General features: G+C 36.6%; 4 protein-coding genes across 5 annotated transcripts in view; 3 read left to right on the top strand and 1 right to left on the bottom strand.

The window, feature by feature from the left end:
• The window catches only part of LOC111831414, a 3,277-nt gene extending 1,587 nt beyond the window's left edge, over window positions 1–1,690 (bottom strand). Inside the window, exons 1-2 of the mRNA XM_023785484.1 lie at window positions 446–1,690; window positions 27–344 (exon numbers count right to left, since the gene is read on the bottom strand). Coding sequence (XP_023641252.1) covers window positions 27–344; window positions 446–1,690 — 1,563 coding nt within the window. The remainder of the gene's footprint in view (window positions 1–26; window positions 345–445) is intronic.
• Window positions 1,691–4,129: 2,439 nt separating this feature from the next.
• Window positions 4,130–6,268, top strand: LOC17891457 (probable sugar phosphate/phosphate translocator At3g10290). The gene is made up of 4 exons (XM_006298018.2): window positions 4,130–4,704; window positions 5,344–5,447; window positions 5,636–5,864; window positions 5,947–6,268. Exons 1-4 carry the CDS (start codon window positions 4,213–4,215, stop codon window positions 6,091–6,093), a joined length of 972 nt encoding a protein of 323 aa, XP_006298080.2. The 5' UTR covers window positions 4,130–4,212; the 3' UTR covers window positions 6,094–6,268.
• A 292-nt stretch (window positions 6,269–6,560) lies between these two features.
• Window positions 6,561–13,939, top strand: LOC17891534 (DNA gyrase subunit B, chloroplastic). The gene is made up of 21 exons (XM_006297001.2): window positions 6,561–6,786; window positions 7,170–7,311; window positions 7,435–7,515; window positions 7,603–7,716; window positions 7,997–8,053; window positions 8,581–8,682; window positions 9,039–9,189; window positions 9,282–9,358; window positions 9,520–9,630; window positions 9,984–10,054; window positions 10,319–10,460; window positions 10,839–10,937; window positions 11,055–11,183; window positions 11,397–11,511; window positions 11,816–11,883; window positions 12,433–12,546; window positions 12,620–12,736; window positions 12,831–12,884; window positions 12,975–13,080; window positions 13,317–13,447; window positions 13,538–13,939. The coding sequence occupies exons 1-21, from the start codon at window positions 6,650–6,652 to the stop codon at window positions 13,604–13,606; spliced, it is 2,187 nt and encodes a 728-aa protein (XP_006297063.1). The 5' UTR covers window positions 6,561–6,649; the 3' UTR covers window positions 13,607–13,939.
• Window positions 13,940–14,379: 440 nt separating this feature from the next.
• Window positions 14,380–16,147, top strand: LOC17892191 (reticulon-like protein B8). 2 transcript variants are annotated; one of them, XM_023785778.1, is made up of 6 exons: window positions 14,380–14,552; window positions 14,823–15,004; window positions 15,104–15,284; window positions 15,373–15,517; window positions 15,650–15,719; window positions 15,812–16,147. In XM_023785778.1, the coding sequence occupies exons 2-6, from the start codon at window positions 14,827–14,829 to the stop codon at window positions 15,979–15,981; spliced, it is 744 nt and encodes a 247-aa protein (XP_023641546.1). In that variant the 5' UTR covers window positions 14,380–14,552; window positions 14,823–14,826; the 3' UTR covers window positions 15,982–16,147. The 2 variants fall into 2 exon arrangements, with proteins under 2 accessions (XP_023641546.1, XP_006298417.1); XM_006298355.2 differs by having other exon boundaries at window positions 14,385–14,552; window positions 15,376–15,517.
• The last annotated feature ends 14 nt before the right edge of the window (window positions 16,148–16,161 follow it).

Genomic DNA, 16,161 nt, shown 5'->3' with positions numbered 1-16,161 from the left:
ATTGGAACTAATGCTTTTGCCCTTGCCTTGACAATCGTAGCATTAAAGGACTCGGTGGCATTGTTATCTACATCTTCACAACTACTGCCTATCCTATAATAAGCTCTTGACCAACTCCTTGGATTCTCCTTCATCACATCATCATAAAGAGACCGATCATATGCTCTAATCTTGTTCAGATTTGCTTCAAATTCAGCATGGTTGTAACTCCAAGCTAGATTCCACACCAGCTTTTTTAGCAAATCTTTATCACCATGCCTAGTCTTCAAGTTATCCACAATATGTTTGACACACATTCTGTGCTCAATATTTGGTAGCTCATTTTTCACTGAACTTATGATTCCCTACATAATTACATAAACAAGCAAGTAAATATGTAACATCAAGTTAATATAAAATGAAAGAAGACAAATGTTTAAACATTGAGCCTAACAAGAACACTTACTTTAGAACGGTCTGATATGATGACATATTTCTGCCCATCCTTTAGATTTAAATCAACCTTTAGTAGTTTTAGAAACCACAACCAATTATCAGCATTTTCAGTTTGTACAGCTGCCCACGCAATTGGATATATCTGATTGTTTGCGTCATGAGCAATAGCAGTCAATAGGCAGCCTTTGACGGCATGTTTCAGAAAAGTCCCATCAATCCCTATGATAGGCCGGCAATAGTAAAATGCTTGTTTCATTGCTCCAAGACAGACATAAAAACGGTTGAAAACATCTTCACCATCGGCATTAGGGTAGGTATCGACAACAGTAGTGGAACCCGCATTTGAATTTATGAGTTCGGTTGCATAACCTCTAAGGTGAGCAAAATGCTGAGCATATTCTTCTTGAAGCCACTTAAGAGCTAGAAGTCTTCCTCTCTGAACTTGTCCTATAGAACTGAGTATGTTCCACTGCTCCTTAATATGCCTTTGAATATCAAGAGGCATATAGTTAGGCTGCAACCTCAGTTTATCCAAGAATAGCCTTCCAATGACGGGACTCTTCAACAACTTGCATTTCCCGTTCGATTTACATCTATGATAACCACAAGTAGTCCTCACAACCCACAATTGCCGAGTCTTGTCGAATGCGGCGTATACTTTCCAATCACAACTTTTATCTTGACCACATACAAAGCTCATTTTGTCCTTCCCCCATCTGTTTTGCTTAATGTTTTCCCTTGTCCTCAAAGCATGATGTAACACAACCTCTTTGAACTCAAACCCACTTAAGAATGTTCTTCCAATAGCTAACTTATCATTTGTTCCAATCCTAATTTTTCTATCTCTAACAACTATGGGATCTTCCTCTTCATCTGAACTCTCTGGGACAATATTTCGATTAATCCTAAAATCATCAAACCAATTTGCTACAGAATCCTCTATCTCAAACTCGAACCTTTCAACTATGTCATCTTCTTCATCTTTATTCCGTGTCGTCTTACTCTCCCTTTTGTCTTCTTCATCTTCAGTCTCATGTCTCTTTCGTTTTGTCTTGATTTGGCTTGTCGAATTCTCGACTTCAACATCTCTATCGTCATCACCAGCCTCATCACGACCATCACCAGCCTCATCACAAGAATTTTCATTGTCTTCTCCATTCGTGACTTTCTCAGAACCATAAGCAGCTTCATCACTTGCGTTGCTTTTCGGATTGAAATCTGTAACACTTTCGCATAGCAAAGGACTAATATGCATCTCGTAACTTCCTAAATCCTTACGATAGATCCCAAAATTTATTTTCCCCAATTATGAGGAACCGTAGATGTTTCTCCCAAAGCTACGTGGTTATATGGTGTTGTTGAGACTTGGATTAGGGTGAAACGCAATGAGTAATCGTGATTAATGGTTTAATCGGGTTTAGTAATCGTGATTATCTATCTCAATTGGAGAGGTACTGTTTTAGATGGTTTTAAAAGTATAAGTTGATTTATGCAGAATAAATCAAGTTTGTGTTGTTTTATGAAGAGATCAAAAGTACATGTTGAAATACTGAGAATAGAATAAGTACAGGTTGTAATAATGTGGCAACCCTTACTTTTTTGATAATAGCCTAATAGGTAAGAGTTTTACGTGTGAACCTAATGCCGAAATTAAACTCGGGCATCTCACATATTGATGATACCTCTTCCATAAAACTCATAATCACCACACACAAAAAAAAAAGGGACAAAAATGTCTAAAGGAGATTTACAATGTGGACTTTGTTATCCATCCAACTTTCTAAAGTCTCCACAAAAGAACTTCCCAAATATCTCTTAATCAAATTAAAACACCCGCAACAATATAATAACCGGTACTTGGGTTTGTTCTTCTCGACATCCTCAAAAGAGCACCTGAGATAGAGATATGAAGGTACGTACGTACTTAATACAAAGTATATTGCTACTAGTATTTAAAGGATTTTTGTTATGCTTCAACCATTTTACCCATTCACAAAATACTATTAGAAAAAGGAAAAAAATTTACATGTTTTGCTTGTAGATGTAGCGCATCAGAGATACATAGCAGTGATCGCACCAATAGCTAAAACCCAAGCGACAACTACGAAAGCCACGTATCTCTCTCAGAACTACATCAATTATAGAAACACACAAATATTTCAGATTGCGTTTATACTTCAAACAATGATGATAGTGATCATAAATGAGGAAAGAAATTACTATGTATTAAATAAATAGTAGATTGTATATCTTCTATACAGTAGTATGAGGAAATGTTTTTATGTTTATGTTTATTTAAATCAAGTGAACCAAGAGAAATGTACTCAAATCAAAAGCAAAAGAGAAACCTCGGGTTAACTAAGATATACAGTATTATTATTCCACAAGAGGTTGTAAAGGATTTGCTCATATGGAGGAGAGCTACGTCCAAATCTTACAAAATGCAACAACGTCAAGAAAGGTGAAAAGAACAATTGGAGTTTAACTAAAAAGCTCCAAAATGCTGATAAGGCTACGAAATCAGAAAGAGAGTTTGAAGCTATCACACACACACTCCATCGACGATCGACGACGAGCATGAACCAACAACAATACGTCTCATAACTCAAACGTTTCAGTAAGTATTTAAGAATATGTGACCCTAGCTAGCAATGGAAAAATTATAGGTTTACGTTCGAAATACACTTGTATCCCTGGAAATCTTACTTATTAGTATATATCGAGGAGAGAAGGAATTGAACCAAATGAACGTACGTACTCGATGAAATTGTCCTGTTCAATGCTATCAAATATGGCCTAAAATTATCTACCAAAATTAGAATGTCATCATCAACCATAAAACCAACAAGTCACCCGATTCACCATACTTCAGCTTATACAAGGTCTCAATCTACACAACAAGAAGCACGAAAGTTAATTATGTATCCATATCATAATCCATTACTCAAACCTTGTGAAATAAGTAGATTTGTTAAGAGTAGGAGGAGTTTTACCGCTGTAAAACACACTTAGCAAGAGATGAGTTTATAATATATATGGGCCATTAATGATCTCATAAGCTATTTTCTAGTGTACATTTATCATATTTTAATTTGATATACAATCTCATAAATAAATTTTGAGATATCTGCTCGCTGTTAACATCAGTTATAGTAATACATCAGATGCATAACAAACTATAAGATATAGATGTAAACATGTTTGTAGTGTAACACATCCTGATAGAGAATAATTCGAGATTTTTTTGTATCTATCTTTAATTGGTCAAGAAAACCTAATTTATTCTTACCTAACCTTTATTTTTTTCCTTACCTAATCTGAAAAACGTAATAAAACGTACATAGAACTTAAGTACTTGACGGTTGAATTTTTGTTCCTTTGTAATTATCACTGTAACACAAATTTCAACAACTCAATAGTATCACAATAACTAATATTTTTAGAAGAAATAATAATTTTAAAACTCCAAAATCAAAATTAGCCAATTCAATATTTTCCCAAAAATAGTTTCTAATTTAATAATGCATTAATCACTCTTTTTTATTGGTCAATTGCATTAACTACGTTTACCAAACAAATCAAACAACAATTATACTTAATTTTTTTTTTTCTCTTTTTTTTCTGAAAACCAAAAATTAAAGGCTTTTTTCCTCATCTGAGAGCTTTCATCTTCTTTGTCGTCCCATGCTCGAGGGAAGGAGCTAATTTCTCTCTTTTTCTTTCTCCCACCCCAAAAAAAAAGAATTAAACCAAAATCTCTCGATCTCATCGACAAAGATGAACAAGAAGAACCCAGATCAGAAATCAGATATGTCGTCTTCTTCATCTTCTCCGAAGAAACAAACCCTCTTCATATCATCCTTAATCGTCTTCTGGTACACCTCCAACATCGGTGTTCTTCTCCTCAACAAGTTCCTCCTCTCCAATTACGGATTCAAATTCCCCATTTTTCTCACAATGTGCCACATGTCCGCTTGCGCAATCCTCAGCTACGTCTCCATCGTCTTCCTCAAGCTCGTCCCTCTTCAATACCTCAAATCTCGTTCTCAGTTCCTCAAGGTTGCGACTCTCAGCATTGTCTTCTGTGCCTCCGTCGTCGGCGGTAACATCTCCCTTCGTTACCTCCCCGTCTCCTTCAATCAAGCCGTTGGTGCCACGACGCCGTTTTTCACTGCACTCTTCGCTTATATCATGACCTTTAAGAGAGAAGCTTGGGTCACTTATGGTGCTCTCGTCCCCGTTGTTACCGGTGTCGTTATCGCCAGTGGGGTACGTCTTTAATTCTACATTTCTCGTAATGAATACGTTTTTGGATGTTGATTTTTGATTCTGGCGTTTCTGGTTCTGTTGTCATTGATTCATGATGTTCTACAGATTTTGACGAAAATGTGTTCTTCTTCATCTAGCGATTCTGATGTCTGATCTGTTGTTAGTTTAGAGCATTATATATAGATGCTTGTTTGTGTTCCGCCTATGTGTCTGAAACCCAAATTAGATTAGCTTTGTTTCATGGTTATTTACACGATTACATGAATGTGATTACATTGTGTCTACAATTCGATTTTTGAGTGCTGCTGTGTCATATAAAAAGCTTCATCCTTTAATGGTTTCTAGCAGGTTATTTACATGAATGTGATTACATTGTGTCTACAATTCGATTTTTGAGTGCTGCTGTGTCATATAAAAAGCTTCATCCTTTAATGGTTTCTAGCAGGCTGCTTTGTCGGTTCCTGTGTAGTCTAAAGCTTCAGACTTTTTTCTTATAACTACTGCCATTTTTACCAATCAACATTGTTCTGTGAATTATTTGATATCTTTGCAAGGCCTTTATTAACAGATGTTTGGTTCATTGATTTTGTGATTTCTGTTCTGAATAATCCTGATCTGGGTCTGCCTTTGTGGTTACAGGGTGAACCAGGGTTTCACTGGTTTGGATTCATTATGTGCATTAGTGCTACTGCTGCAAGAGCTTTTAAATCTGTTCTTCAAGGCATCTTACTTTCTTCGGAGGGGTAAGTCCATTATTAAGATCATTGCTTTGCTTCTGCAATGTATTTACTCAATGAATCAGAAAACCTTTATACATGTTATATATTGTAGAAGTTTCTGCAACCAGTTGAATAAGCAATGTAGGAAGCTTTAGATACTTAATGAGTAATGATCATCTTAGTGTTTAATATATTTTTAAGTTTTCTTGCAGAGAAAAGTTGAATTCGATGAATTTGATGCTGTACATGTCCCCGATAGCCGTCATTGCTCTTCTGCCCGTCACAATTGTTATGGAACCCGATGTGATGAGCGTGACTCTATCGCTCGGAAGACAACATCAGTACATGTGGTTACTTCTTCTGATTAACTCTGTAATGGCTTATTCCGCCAACTTGTTAAACTTTTTGGTAACCAAGCACACAAGCGCGCTCACCCTCCAGGTAAACAACTGAACATATTTGAACGTTTACATAATTAGAGGTGTGTCAAATTGGATCAAGCATGTGTACGTTAATGTTTCAGGTCCTTGGAAATGCTAAAGGAGCGGTTGCAGTTGTGATATCAATCCTGCTTTTCCGAAACCCGGTCACGGTGATGGGGATTGGCGGGTACAGTATAACTGTTTGCGGTGTTGTTGCTTATGGAGAGACTAAACGCAGGTTTAGATGAAGCTCAGAGACTGAGATTTTCGACTCATTTTTGTATCTAACCTATATAGACATATCTATATATATAATCATATACATAGATAATTGTATCTCATTTTGTTAGATTCTATGACTTATGATTTTTTGGTCTGGTTATGATGATATATGCCATTGTTGCTTTGCAACTTGCAAGTTCACTGACTCATTTGAAAAGAACCAAAAAAGATCCGAGTTAAATTTGGGGTTGTATTCAGTTCTGAGTTCCATCTCTACCAAAATATCAAATACATACATAATCCAGGTAAAGAGAAATATTATCAACAATGAGTATAAAAATCATAATAGTTTCTTTTGGCTGCAAACTCATAATCAAAACATATTTAATTGACTCTTCTTGTCTAATTCATCTGCAAGAAGATGCAGCAAAATGTTGTTGTTGAATGGGTATGAAAAATATCCAAAATCTTTGGGCCTGGTCCGGGTCAGGTGGGTTGAAGTAACCCGGCCCGAGATAAAGACGACCGTGAAACTTGTTTGAAGCAGAAGAAAACATCCTTTGCTGTCACCATCAGTCGTCCATGGCTCTTGTTCAGAGACCACACTCTTATCTTCACCGTTATTTTCGTCTCATGGCTTCTCGTCCCCGTCTGTTCTCTCACTCTCTATATCCTTCACTTCACCGTCACTCCTCATCTCTCACCTCTTCAACACCCAGGTTTGAGCTCCCTTTCCTCTTTTCACTTTTCCGTTTTGATTTCCGGGAAAAATTGGCGGGTTAATGAAGATAAGCACCATCGAAATTTAATTCAGATGCTAAAAATCACGCCTTTAAGCGGTTCCTGAAAGTTTTCAAGCCCTCAAAACTTTTCAATTATGTATTACTCTTAAAGTGAAAGTCAATTGCTTTCTGCAGCTCATTCCAAAAAGTTTTGCGTATTTAATCAAAACTTTAGTTTACTGAGTGTTACATTTGGCTATGGTTTCTCAGAAAGTCTTATTGTGGTGTATGTAGGCTTTCTCTTCCATTGTGTGAAGCAAAACTTGATTGTGTAACCATTATTCACTCGGTATTGTAAATAAATTCTCATTTGGTTACAGGATAAAGTTTCAGTTAGCTAATGTTTTTAGTCAAAGACTTGTACAAAGAAATGCGGTCTCACCTAAGAGTTTTATGTCATCGACCATGGAGTCTGCCCAAGAGAGCTCTACCTCTAAGGATTATAGTTCGGAGCACATCCAAGTAATTCCTCGAAAGATCTGTTTCATTTTCTTGCCTTTTCAGATGAACTGCTTTGTTTTTTCCTACTGTGCATCTTTTAGTTTCACCTTTTTATTGTATCTTAAATTCTCTATGGTGCATTAGGTGTTGGAAGGCTTAGACCCTGTCAGGAAAAGACCTGGGATGTATATTGGTAGCACCGGATCTCGTGGTTTGCACCACCTGGTAAATGCCTTTTTCCTTGGACTTTCTTGCTCGTGACTTGCTCATATCAACTGGTTATAATCCTTCTCAATACATGTTTTTTCTTAGGTTTATGAGATCCTTGACAACGCAATTGATGAGGCCCAAGCTGGTTTTGCTTCAAAGATCGATGTTGTTTTACATTCAGATGATTCAGTCAGCATTTCAGACAATGGACGTGGGGTATGTGATTTGTTCAACTTACTCATCCTCACATATATTTGTAACTGGAAACATGGATATAGTTTTTTAAGCTGGGATGCTAGAGAGAGGTTAAGTGGCACCCAATGGCATTCTGTAATTATGTATAGGAGCAAATTTTGGTATTTGGAGATGAATTTTGCAAAGTACATCTACTTTACATTGAGAGTAAACAGTATATGTTCATGCCCTATTTTATTCATTTACTGTTTTTGTTTCTCATATATTTTTTTTTCATCCCTGTCAAAACGTCCTTTTGCAGATACCTACAGATTTGCATCCTGCAACGAGAAAATCTGCTTTGGAGACTGTCCTTACGGTACTGTTGCTTGACAGAAATCTATTTTCTCTTGCTCATACTTAAATATGAATTCAGATAACTCTGAGGTTTAGCGGTTAACTGGGCACAGTATAAACCTATACTCTTGGGTAATTCATACCTCATGTTAAACATATTTTCCGTTCTGGTATAATAGAGACCTGATGAATGATGTATATTGTTATTCTGATGACCACGTATCAGTGATTTGCCAATTTAGTTTATGGTGGTTAGTTTAAGTACCTTACGAAGATATTCATAAGAGCAGGAATTTTATCTCGTAACTTACGCATTCCTAAGCAATTTAGTCCTTTTGTTCATCTTTTTATGTATTATCTGAACTTTTTTAAAATGAACTATTAGCTCTTTACAGGCAGATGATTGTAATTTTTTAACTGTTGGACACCCGGCTATCTATAGTATATGGAGCTATCTATGTTTTTCTTTATGCAGAACAGCTCGTATTTTTGTTTATTAACCTGATTTATGGTGAATCAGTTAATCAGTGGTGCTTTTTATTTGTGCAGGTCTTACATGCAGGGGGTAAGTTTGGTGGCAAGAGCAGTGGGTACAGCGTGTCTGGTGGATTACATGGTGTAGGTTTATCGGTTGTGAATGCTTTGTCTGAGGTATGTTCTAACCGTCTGTACATCGATTCATTTCCCACTCTGCTAAATTGAAAATCCTCTCTGTCACAGTGGCTTTGTGTCCTTTGTAAATATTTGTATGATAATTAGATCCTCTGCATTAGATCGTATAGGAAGGTTTTGCTCGGTTATTGCAAATCCTTTATTTTGTGTGAAAGGTAATCTAATGTCCAGACCTTATATTATATGGGAAAGATCATTGAATGGTTCCTTACTGAGTCCTGGGGCTATCAATTTCAGATACTTCTACTATAAGAAACTATTATATTTGGCAACCCACCAAGAGACTATTAGGATAATATGCATACAACTAACTAAGGGTCTCCCACTATTTACAGGCATTGGAGGTTATTGTTCGCAGAGATGGGATGGAGTTTCAACAGAAATATTCTCGTGGAAAGCCCATAACAACACTTACATGTCATGTCCTCCCACCTGATTCAAGGGAGACTCAAGGGACATGCATACGGTTTTGGCCTGACAAAGAAGGTTTTGCCTGTATTCCGTACTTATCTATTGTACCCTCCCAAAGATAGGATTTGGTGACTAACTTATCGTTTCTGCAACAAACTGACTTTCAGTATTCACAACTGCAATTCAATTCGACCATAACACCATTGCGGGTCGAATTAGGGAGCTTGCTTTTCTAAATCCAAAGGTATGGGCTGCCGTGATAATTTAATTAAAACGTATATATTTGATTTATGTGCTTCATATTTATGAACCATTTTTAACATGCTCGTTTATCAGTTCTTATTTAGCAGAAGCTAATGTTCTACAGTTCTTTCGTCATAATCTAGATGTCCATATTGAATGCAGGTTACAATCTCTCTAAAAAAGGAGGATGATGATCCAGAAAGGGACTTGTATAGTGAATATATCTATGCTGGAGGGTTAACTGAATATGTTAGCTGGTTAAATACTGATAAGGTGAGGCTTGTATTGTGTATCCGTTGTTTAGTTGTATAAAGTCTCAAATATTTGCCAACTGGTGATGCTAGATTTAAATTGTGGCAACATAAATTGAAATGGGCTTTCTGAAAGAAAATGCAACAGGGATGGTACCATATTTTTAATTCTCAGGTTTTTTTTTTCTCAGCTTACTTGGTGGTAAGATATGTTGACCTCTTCTTTATTCTTTAGGGCTCTATTTAGCATGAGTATGAGACCTGTGTCGACTTAATCCTTATTAAGTTAGGTCTTATGCATCTAGATCTATGGTATTAGACTATTAGGTCATCCTTGTCCTCCTGAAAAAGTTCATTAACAGCTTTTTTGTTTAGAAACCGCTTCATGATGTGCTGGGTTTCCGGAAAGAGATAAATGGTGCTACCGTTGATGTTGCACTTCAGTGGTATTTTACTTTTTCTTCTACATACGTCTTTTAATATCTGCTTGTATGATGAACAGATTATAATTGTATTTACCAAAAACCACATACTTAAGCATTTAGGCTGACTGAGTCAGATTTTAATGTGCTCTATTTAAACTGGATAGAAAAATGTTGTACTGAGTTGATTTCTGTATATCCTGCAGTTATTCTTGACGAGAATGCCTTTATCATGGTAGCTATCCAAAATTTATATGATGTAGATGTATAATGTCGTTATTGTACCAGGTGCTCAGATGCCTATTCTGACACGATGCTGGGATACGCGAATAGCATTCGGACCGTTGATGGTGGGACACATATAGAAGGTGTGAAGGCTTCATTAACAAGAACTCTAAATTCCCTTGCAAAAAAATTGAAGGTTATTAAGGTGTGATACCATTTACCAACTGCATTTTTGCAACTTGTTATATTTCCACTCTTAGAGGTTTACAGCCTTTTTCTCCTTAACTTTCTCTCCTTTTTCATGAAAACTGCGAATGCTTGTAGCTGTTTGTTGGTCATTATTATGGCTGAAAGAGTCTTCTGAGTGGTGGTTTCCCATGGACTGAGACTATACTTGTACATCTGCACTTAATGGACATGCTTTAGTGCTTTACAGTCAATGAATAATGTACTTTCCATGATTGAACTGTGAAATTTACCAGTTATAGAGGTTGCATTTGCATACATTTAAGATTTATCTTGACCAGTTCAGACAATGTTGCTAACTGATGGTGTAACTTATTTCTGTTGGTTCTGTTTTCAGGAAAAGGATATTAGCTTAAGTGGGGAACATGTTAGGGAGGGATTGACCTGCATTGTCTCTGTCAAGGTTCCTAATCCTGAGTTTGAAGGTCAAACAAAGGTACTTAAAAGTATAATGATATGCTCTCCCTCTTCTTTGGCAACAAACTCTGCTGGTCCAGCAGGCCCTAACTTTTCTTGGATTCTGTTGCTCATATTAAATTTTTGTGTCCCAAAGACAAGACTAGGAAATCCAGAGGTGAGAAAAATTGTTGACCAATCAGTCCAGGAGTACCTCACAGAGTACTTGGAATTGCATCCGGATGTACTTGAAAACATTATTTCCAAATCCTTGAATGCGTACAAGGTGCGACAATGAAATACCTGCTCATACTTTTCACTTCTTCACTTACACACATGCTACTCAAAGACTCAAATATGGGTTTTATCCTTTGAGAAAACTTGCTGACATTTGTGATTAGTGTATTCTCTGATTGACGATGTGTCTCCTTCAGTGTGTCTAGTTACTAATTTCAACCAAGTGAGCATTAAGTTTCCTTGTTGGCTCTTTTTCTTATAGGCTGCTCTGGCTGCCAAGCGGGCTAGGGAGTTGGTGAGATCAAAAAGCGTTTTGAAATCATCCTCACTTCCTGGGAAACTTGCAGATTGCTCATCTACAGATCCTGCTGAATCTGGTATGCATTAGCCAGTATGAGAGTGCCTTTTCTTTGGAAATCAGAACATTTCAGTCTGATGAATTTAAATTATGAAGTATATGGACAATACAATACAGCTTACAAATTGGGAAATTTGATCTTCTTAGACCCAAAGTGGAAATATGAGAAAGGAAACAAGAGGTTGTCGTTATATATATATATATATATATATATATATATATATATATATATATATATATATTATATACTGGTTAATAGCTTTTAACATTTATAAGCTGTGAGAGTGAGTCAGTGTATTGACATATATTTCCTATGCTACCAGAGATTTTCATTGTCGAAGGAGATTCTGCTGGTGGCAGCGCGAAACAGGGTCGTGACAGGCGTTTCCAGGTAATGTAAATAATTCTACTCAGTGTGTCACTAAACAAGAATTAGGGAGGGGGTAGAAAGGGATTTTTCCTATCCTTAGCTATAACTGATATCCAAGCAAATATCATTCATCTGCAAGGTGCCTGACCTGATGCTTGAGATTGTGAATTTTCTCCCCATGTCTAAGTTGAGCCGTCCCAGCTTTCCGTGGTAAAAACGTGAAAAGTTTAATGCTGAAAAAATTCTGGTTGGCTTGTTTTTAGTTCGAAACAGTAAGAGTCTAAGAGTTCTCTCTTCACCATCAAAAGGAAATTGATTGGGCTTCTGATTAGTATCAACATTCTTTGGTGTCAGTAATATCAGAATAAAGATGTAATCCAAAGTATAGATGAATAAGGATGATTTGGGATAGTGTGTTGCTTGCAAATTTGGAGAATCACTAATAGGTCGACATAACATAATATGGGTTGTGCCATAATCTTTTGGATGAAAGCTAAAGCATATAGGAGTGTATAAATAGTGGTTTCTGCTTCTGTTTTGTTAGTCTGTAACACAATTCGATCTATTCAGGCGATTCTTCCTTTGAGAGGTAAAATTTTGAATATTGAGAGAAAGGATGAAGCCGCCATGTATAAGAACGAAGAAATTCAAAACCTAATACTTGGCCTTGGTCTTGGAGTCAAGGTAATATACCCTTTTTCATATCTTATATGTTGGTATGTTCCGAAAACCCAATTTAACGTATAATCTATTTCAGGGAGAAGATTTTAACAAGGAGAATCTACGTTACCATAAAATTATTATATTAACAGATGCAGATGTTGATGGTGCACATATCCGGACTCTTCTGTTGACCTTTTTCTTCAGATATCAGGTATCAGTTTCACTGAATAAGACAAGACATTAGTTAAAGTAGCCATAGATGGCTGATTGACTTATGTGAGATTAATGAAATTAAATTTCTACAGAGAGCCTTGTTTGACGCGGGGTGCATATATGTTGGTGTTCCACCTCTTTTCAAGGTAAGCTCTTAGCATTTATAATCTTCTGCAGTTTTGTGCTTCAGGTTTACGTAAAGTTTTTCAAAAAGCATTCTCTTTGAAAATAATCAGGTTGAGAGGGGGAAACAGGCGCACTATTGCTACGATGATGCAGCTCTTAAAAAAATTACCGCTTCGTTCCCTGGAAACGCATCCTACAACATTCAGAGGTTCAAAGGTGATGGCAGAGAGAAACCTAGTTTTGCGATCTTATGAGTTCTCACATCATGAATGTGTTATTTGGAATGGATAATAACTATGAGAAGTTAACCTATAGTAGTTGTTAAGGGTTAGCTATTTAAGATTACCCTTGAGTGTACATAATAGTGAAATCTAGATTAGTCACAAGAATTGGATTCTAGTTGGTGTAACAGTATTATTCCGTAACGTTCCTTTCTTTCTACATATCTGCAGGTTTGGGTGAGATGATGCCTGCGCAGCTATGGGAAACAACAATGAATCCAGATACAAGGATATTGAAGCAACTAGTTATTGAGGACGCAGCAGAAACGAACATGGTCTTTTCATCTCTGATGGGTGCTCGGGTAAGCCAATAAATTTCCAAACTCAAGACTTATAAAACATATAGACAATGAAATGGCTGCTGCAATGTTTGTGTTCTGTGTCTGTTTCAGGTCGATGTCCGGAAGGAACTCATCAAAAGCGCTGCTACAAGGATGAATCTGGAGAATCTCGACATATAACACAGCTTATTTGCTTCAGCTAGATACAAACAAGAAAGATACGACTTTGGTGAAGTGCAAAGGGAGCTTAAGAGACATTATAATAAAAGATTAGATCACATATGCTCTCGCTGGCCAAATAGAATTTTGTTCTTCCTATGGCCTAATGGGTGATAGGAGAAAGACAAAAACCATTGTTAGGATTTGATTTGCATTCAATAGTCAAAATATAGCACTTCAGAAAGCAATTGGTGAACGTTTCACTCTCGTTAACCTGGCTGGGCTACCCTGTTAACATAGCTTCTATACACTTGGCCTGTTGTTATGAATTTATGATTTTGCCTGTGTTTAAAATTTGACTGGTGGTAGGTGTTACGAAAATTAAACATGATTTATTGTTTTTTTCTTCTTCAAAAACCTAAATGCGTTAAATGCGTTACGCACGTAACAACCATATTAGCGGGAGTTTGAATTCATTATAAAATAAATTGTTGATTAGCATATTCATCTTCCACAAGAATTATAACGGTTGATAAATTTTTACCATTATCTTCCCCATTTTATTTTAGTTTTTGCAAATTACAATGATTATTTTCTGAATACTTTTCCACTTTATTTTTATGTTTTTGGAAATAAACATTTTTTTAATTGTATATGGGTCATGAGCTGCACGTGGGAAGACAAGTCGTATCTGCTACACATATAAAAAAACATTATACTCCAAATGTTACCCACATTTAAAATAAAAAACCGAAACTATTGAATTGTCAATAATTCCACACAACCAATACCATCGCTTGCTTTTCACTTCCACCTTTCATCTTCCTTTTGTTATTCATATTTGAGAATCTTACACACAACCAAAATTGAAAAAAAAAGGCTTCTTTTTGTGTGAGATTCATAGAACAACAAGCTTCTTCTTCTTCTTCTTCTTCTTCTTCTTCTTCTTCTTCTCCACTTCCTCCAGGTTTTGCTCTTACTCATCTTCTTCATCTTGCTCTTCTATTTTCTGGGTTTGTTGTTCTTGTCATTAAGATCTAAAGTTTTCTATCATTGTAATTATCACCAACCAACTTGCAAAAGAAAATTGATTACTTGAGCTAGAGATGATCACAAAGATATGATCTTTTGTTTGTGATATATATAAAAAGTCAACTTTCAAATGCGGAGTATGATCATTTTAGCTTGAGTTTCGAAAAAACTGAGAATCTAATCTGAGGTGTCAATTGTGTTTCAGAATCATGCCTGAGAAGAATATTGTAGAGGACGTTATCGACGATTTGGTTGATAACTTCACGGAGAGAGTTCAGAAGAACAAACATGTTTCTTTCTTCGAACAAGAAGATTCCGTCAGTTCTCGTTTCAACCGTTTGTTTGGTCGCCAACAGCCAATCCATCGTGTCTTAGGCGGTGGAAAATGTAAGGATCCTTATACAAATTGTTGAGATTTGTTTCTTTTTTGGTTTTTTTTATTTATTTTGGTTTTGCTGTAATTGAGTCTTTGAGAGATTTGTTCAGCTGCTGATGTGTTGCTATGGAGGAACAAGAAGATCTCTGCAAGTGTTCTGATGGGAGCTACTGCAATTTGGGTGCTTTTCGAATGGATCAATTTCCATTTCCTGTCTCTCCTTTGCTATGCCCTCTTGCTTGGTATGATTGCCCAGTTCGTTTGGTGTAACGCCTCAGGGTTCCTAAACCGGTATTTTTTTTGGTTTTTGAAGTCTTGTTGTCACATTCGTGCTTCCAATGTGATTGCAATCTAACACAAGTCCTTTAATGTCTCAAAGCAGCTCACAATCTAGAGTGCCTCGCCTTGTTCTTCCCAAGGACTTCTTTGCTGAAGTGGGTGTGGCCATTGGAACAGAAGTCAATCGTGGCTTGTTGTTTCTTCAGGACGTGGCTTGTAAAGGGACTTTGAAACAGTTCCTCATGGTGCGTCGTTTTTACTTCCAACCATCTTGTATTTATCTTCTTGGAGATGCTTTATGTATAGGCACTTTATTGTGGTTCTAAGGTAATGTTCACACAACTTGAATCAATCTATACATAACATCATTTTTGCAGGCTGTAATCGGACTATGGGTAGCCGCAATGGTGGGGAGCTGCTGCAATTTCCTAACAGTTTTGTATATCGGTGAGTAGAGTTCTTACTAGTGTCTCTCCCTCAGTTAAGATTGGAAATAGAGTTTTTTTATAAGGTGGTTCTTCAATTTGTCTGTGGTGAAGGGTTTGTTGGGGCACACACAATGCCGGTTCTGTATGAGAGATACGAAGACGAAGTCGACGGTTTCATGGATTCACTGATCATGAAGTTCCATAGTCATTACAAGAAGCTAGACTCTGGATTTCTCAGTAGAATCCCAAGTGGGAAGTTCGGGTTAAAGAAGCGTGACTAAATTAAATCAAACCAATCAAGCTTTTCTTAATCTTCCCTTGTTAATTGTGTTAGAACAAAGAATGGATTATGATAGTTTGCTAAATGAATGTTTTGAGAATGTTTTCATTCATTCATGTATTTAAGTATCTTGCTTAAGACGAATCAGTTAAAAGGCTTAAAACAAATTAGAGTTGACTGG

Source organism: Capsella rubella, unplaced genomic scaffold (genome assembly GCF_000375325.1).
Source record: "Capsella rubella cultivar Monte Gargano unplaced genomic scaffold, Caprub1_0 scaffold_3, whole genome shotgun sequence".
NCBI lineage: Eukaryota > Viridiplantae > Streptophyta > Magnoliopsida > Brassicales > Brassicaceae > Capsella > Capsella rubella.
The sequence above is the reverse complement of the archived record's forward strand: the minus strand, read 5'-3'. Positions and strand labels throughout refer to the sequence as shown.